This window comes from Triticum aestivum, chromosome 7B, assembly GCF_018294505.1.
Source record: "Triticum aestivum cultivar Chinese Spring chromosome 7B, IWGSC CS RefSeq v2.1, whole genome shotgun sequence".
NCBI lineage: Eukaryota > Viridiplantae > Streptophyta > Magnoliopsida > Poales > Poaceae > Triticum > Triticum aestivum.
In genome coordinates this window covers 577,079,471-577,084,027 of record NC_057813.1, presented here as the reverse complement: position 1 = coordinate 577,084,027, position 4,557 = coordinate 577,079,471, and the positions used below count along the sequence as shown (strand labels likewise).

At 41.7% G+C, this 4,557-nt stretch overlaps 1 protein-coding gene across 1 annotated transcript in view; it reads left to right on the top strand.

The window, feature by feature from the left end:
• Positions 1-4,131, top strand: part of LOC123156970 (subtilisin-like protease SBT2.6) — a 6,886-nt gene extending 2,755 nt beyond the window's left edge. The window contains exons 5-11 of the mRNA XM_044575176.1: positions 1-87; positions 413-485; positions 1,107-1,392; positions 1,875-2,200; positions 2,511-2,778; positions 3,040-3,321; positions 3,489-4,131. The exon at positions 1-87 is cut by the window's left edge and continues 12 nt beyond it. Coding sequence (XP_044431111.1) covers positions 1-87; positions 413-485; positions 1,107-1,392; positions 1,875-2,200; positions 2,511-2,778; positions 3,040-3,321; positions 3,489-3,901 — 1,735 coding nt within the window. The 3' untranslated portion in view covers positions 3,902-4,131. The remainder of the gene's footprint in view (positions 88-412; positions 486-1,106; positions 1,393-1,874; positions 2,201-2,510; positions 2,779-3,039; positions 3,322-3,488) is intronic.
• The last annotated feature ends 426 nt before the right edge of the window (positions 4,132-4,557 follow it).

Genomic DNA, 4,557 nt, shown 5'->3' with positions numbered 1-4,557 from the left:
TGCAATTGCTGCTGGAAACAATGGGATTCCGGTGCGAATGCATGGCTACGAATTTGGCAAAGCAAGTGGCATGGCTCCACGAGCTAGGTAAGTTTTTATTTCCTTGGAATTTCTGAACAAAGTTAAACCTTGTACAGCCAACAGCAATGCTAAATTACCCACCTCAAAGATAGGGTTTTGCTTTGTTCTGTCTTTGTATGACTAGCATTATCCTGTTAGGACAAGTACAGTGCCTGTTTCCTTTACAAAAAAAAGAGAAAGAAACAATACCTGTTTGGCAGAAGAACATAAGCACTCATTACTCATCAGTAGTCAGTACTCAGTATTATCATAGCTGGATTCACTGAGAGAGCCATTTTGATCTTGCTTGCTCACCACTGACTTTTTGAGTTTGTGCTTGTCACTTTGTCAGGATAGCTGTGTACAAGGTTCTTTACAGGCTTTTTGGTGGTTATGTATCTGACGTTGTGGCAGCGATTGATCAGGTACACTATTAATTTCGCCAAACTTCTCACCAAAATATACATTTGATTGTATCATTCTTCCCACCAACAGTTTACCGTACTTGATATTGAGTAGATACCTGGGACAACTTTATGACTGTTATGACCTTGGGGGTTGAAAGATGTGATTTATGATGTTACATTATCTAACAGTTCAACAACATTGTTCATTTGCTTGAGAGATTGACTGAAAAATAAAGGCATGGTTGGTAAACTATATCATTTGGTACTTGGTAGGATTGATCATCTAAGTGACACAGATTTGGGGTGTATAAACCCCAAAACAGAGCCGCCTGCTTACTTCTAAATCAAGTGGGAGCTATTAACTTCAGTTATCGAAAAACTCTGGGTTTAAATTCTGGTTTGCATTCACTAGTATGGCGTTAGAATTTTAGAGTTCCATTTCATGCAATATATACAATGAAATACTTGCAATGGTAACTTTAGAAACTCATCTCTAGAACGTAATAACTTGCTACTGTATTATCCATGGACTGTATTGTGCGATGAATGAAAAGAATACATGCTGGATAACTGTAATGCATGTTAGTACTGTAAGCCTCCAACATATAGGAGCTAATGTATGTGGATGGCTACCTGCAGGCTGTTCAAGATGGTGTTGACATTCTCAACCTTTCTGTTGGACCAAATAGCCCACCAACAGCTACACGGACTACTTTTCTCAATCCTTTTGATGCAGCGCTTCTTTCTGCCGTAAAAGCTGGCGTGTTTGTTGCTCAAGCTGCAGGAAATGGAGGACCATTTCCAAAAACACTGGTTTCATTCAGCCCATGGATAACCACTGTTGCCGCTGGAGTTGATGACCGCAGATACAAGAATCATTTGATACTAGGAAATGGAAAGCGTATTGCTGGACTTGGAGTATCACGTAAGTTCATTTGGATATTTGGTGCATACTGCATAACAAGAAATATCCTGCATTTGTAACATGTAAACAGTATTCTTGGCTCTCTTTTTTTTTCCCAAAAAAATTGTAGTCCCACTGATCTCTGCATCGATTGATGCATGCTGTCATAAAAGTATCCTTGGCTAGCCCCACACTTATTTATAGTGCTAATGTCCACACATGGACTCTACCTCGAGTTCCCATTATACTATGTACCCAGACTCTTATTAGATCCTAATATACTACTTATCCAGCATCTTTTCATCTGATTGTGAAAATGCTTTGTTCGGAAAATGTGTTTTGTTCTCTTTGTAGGCTCTTGATTGTAGAGTTGAAGTCCTTCTGTGTAATCTTGTAATAACTGTCAACAAATGTCCATTTTATAGTACTGTGACTGGTGCTGGTATTCTGACAATTAACATTTCTACCTGTGATTAGTTGACAATTATCTTATCTGACTACAGCTGCCACACATGGAAATAAATCGTTTGGCCTGATTTCTGCTACTGATGCTCTGCTGGGTTCATCTTCAACCAAGTACAGTGCACTAGATTGTCAAAGGCCAGAACTCTTAAATAAGAGGAAAGTTCAGGGGAAAATTCTATTGTGCGGCTATTCTTTTAATTATATTTCTGGGATGGCTTCAATCAAGAAAGTGTCTCAAACAGCCAAGAGTCTAGGTGCAGCTGGCTTTGTTGTTGCTGTAGAAGATAGTTACCCAGGGACAAAGTTTGATCCTGTGCCTGTCAATATTCCTGGGATTCTCATCACAGATGTCAGCAAAACAAAGGTATTTAGCTTCGATGGAGCCTATTGTGCAGATATGTATAGACAAACACCATTTGTAAAAGTAGATGTGACCTGTACTGCAAATCAGCCTGTTTATTTGTTTTCTGTCAATAAGCTGCTTAGAAGCCAGAATTTAAGTTCACATGCATTAGAATTGTTCTCAAATCTCAAGGAACCAACTTGCAAATACTCCCAGAGCAGTGATGTGGATTGCATGCATTGCTGCTATTGTAGAATTAGTTAAAATACCCATGTAAGTTCTATAATGATTTTTCTGATATAGCACATTGACATCAATTTTGGCCATGCAGGATCTTATAGACTACTACAACTCTTCTACAACAAGAGACTGGGCTGGACGGGCTACAGCGTTCCAAGCAACAGTCGGTATTGCAGATGGTTTGGCACCAACACTGTTCAATTCAGCTCCCCAGGTTGCGTTGTTCTCTTCCCGAGGGCCTGATGTAAAGGATTTTAGCTTTCAAGATGCTGATGTTCTTAAACCTGATATACTTGCTCCTGGCAATCTTATATGGTCCGCATGGGCGCCTAATGGAACAGATGAAGCAAACTACGCTGGTAAGTTTCCAGAGTTTTTCCCTCAGCGATAACACACATGCTTGTTTCAGCATTTTTTGGTCAATCGATTTTAAATTATTAATCTAGTTTCAAAAGGAAATGCTACCTTGATTTCTCTTATGCCCACATGCCGAATGCTTCAGGACAGGATCTAGTTTGAATAATGTTGTCTCTTGTGATGGCAGTAATCCATAAAGATGAAAGGCATCCATTCTGTCTGAATAACCCAAATTCTCTGTCATGCCAATTGGTTTTTTCTAGGAGAAGGATATGCAATGATGTCTGGAACTAGCATGGCTGCACCACATATTGCTGGCATTGCAGCACTAATAAAACAGAAGTACCCCAAGTGGAGCCCGTCAGCAATAAAGTCCGCCTTGATGACTACTGCCAATACGATCGACAAAGGGAGCCATCCTCTCAGAGCGCAGCAATACTCCACGTCGGAAATGATGACGCTTGCACGGGCCACACCTTTTGATTATGGCAGTGGCGCGGTTAACCCAAGAGCTGCCCTGGATCCTGGACTAGTTCTAGATGCAAGTAAGTTGAATTTTTTTATGCAAGTCTATTGTGAATTTCTCTTCTGCCCTGCTGTCAATTTGTGTTGCAAGTCTGTTCTTAAATAATTATGTCCCTTGCCCTTCCATGTTATTATTACCATAGTGATGCCATATTCAAATCTAACATTGCAATGCTTGTGTTGGCAGCTCACCAAGATTACATCACATTTCTGTGTTCCATCCCTGACGTCGATCCAAGCGAAGTATCAAACATAACCGGCTCACGCTGCGGCTCTGACTCAAAGGGGCAGCGGCCCTACGACCTCAACATCCCCTCGATCACGGTCTCTCAGCTCAAAGGCATCCAGACCGTGAAGCGGACGGTCACGAACGTGGCCGACGAGGCGGAAACCTACACCATCATGACCAGGATGTCGCCGGAGATCGCGCTGGACGTCTCGCCTCCCGCGCTGACGGTGCTCCCCGGGTCATCTAGAGAGATCACTGTGACCCTCACGACGAGGTCGGTGACCGGCACCTACAGTTTCGGCGAGATCACGATGAAGGGCGACCGGCGCCACCTAGTCAGGATCCCTGTGGTTGCTATGGGGTTCAAATAGAGTTATGGTTCTCTGATGCAACCTAGCTGAGGAGTGTTGTAATATTTTGTAGCTTGGTAGGAACAATAAGAGCCGACGTAATTCGGTAATGATGTATTGTCTGTGTTATGATGGTGCCCCAGGTGTTGTAAAAATATGTGGGGTTTTGTAGCCTATTTATATGACATGGTAGAGATCTCCAGGTATCCATCCAATCCAACCTTCTGCAGTTGTAATGCATTTCAATCTCAGTCTGGCATCTCTTCATCTTTGCTTGAGGTATTATTCTAGGTTAAGAACGATCGAGTACACGTTGCCAGTGCTGCATATAGCATTGCAGCTGTTGAGAAACACATGTTTAGGGTTTTGCGTGGATGGTTAACATCCAGCCTCACGTCTTAATATATAGATGATTATAATTACAATTACATACGTATACAAATATGTGTACAAAGACAATATACTAACCCTACTTTACATGCCCCTCAATCTGAACTACATACAAGATTTAGATTGGTTTTAAAACGGTCTAGCATCTGTCTAGTAGCGGGTTTAGTAAATACATCCGCTAACTGATCATATGTAGAAATAAACCCGACTTCCAGTTCACAAGCAGCTACTCGTTCTCTCACAAAGTGGAAATCAATCTCAGTGTGTTTAGTCCGAGCATGAAACAC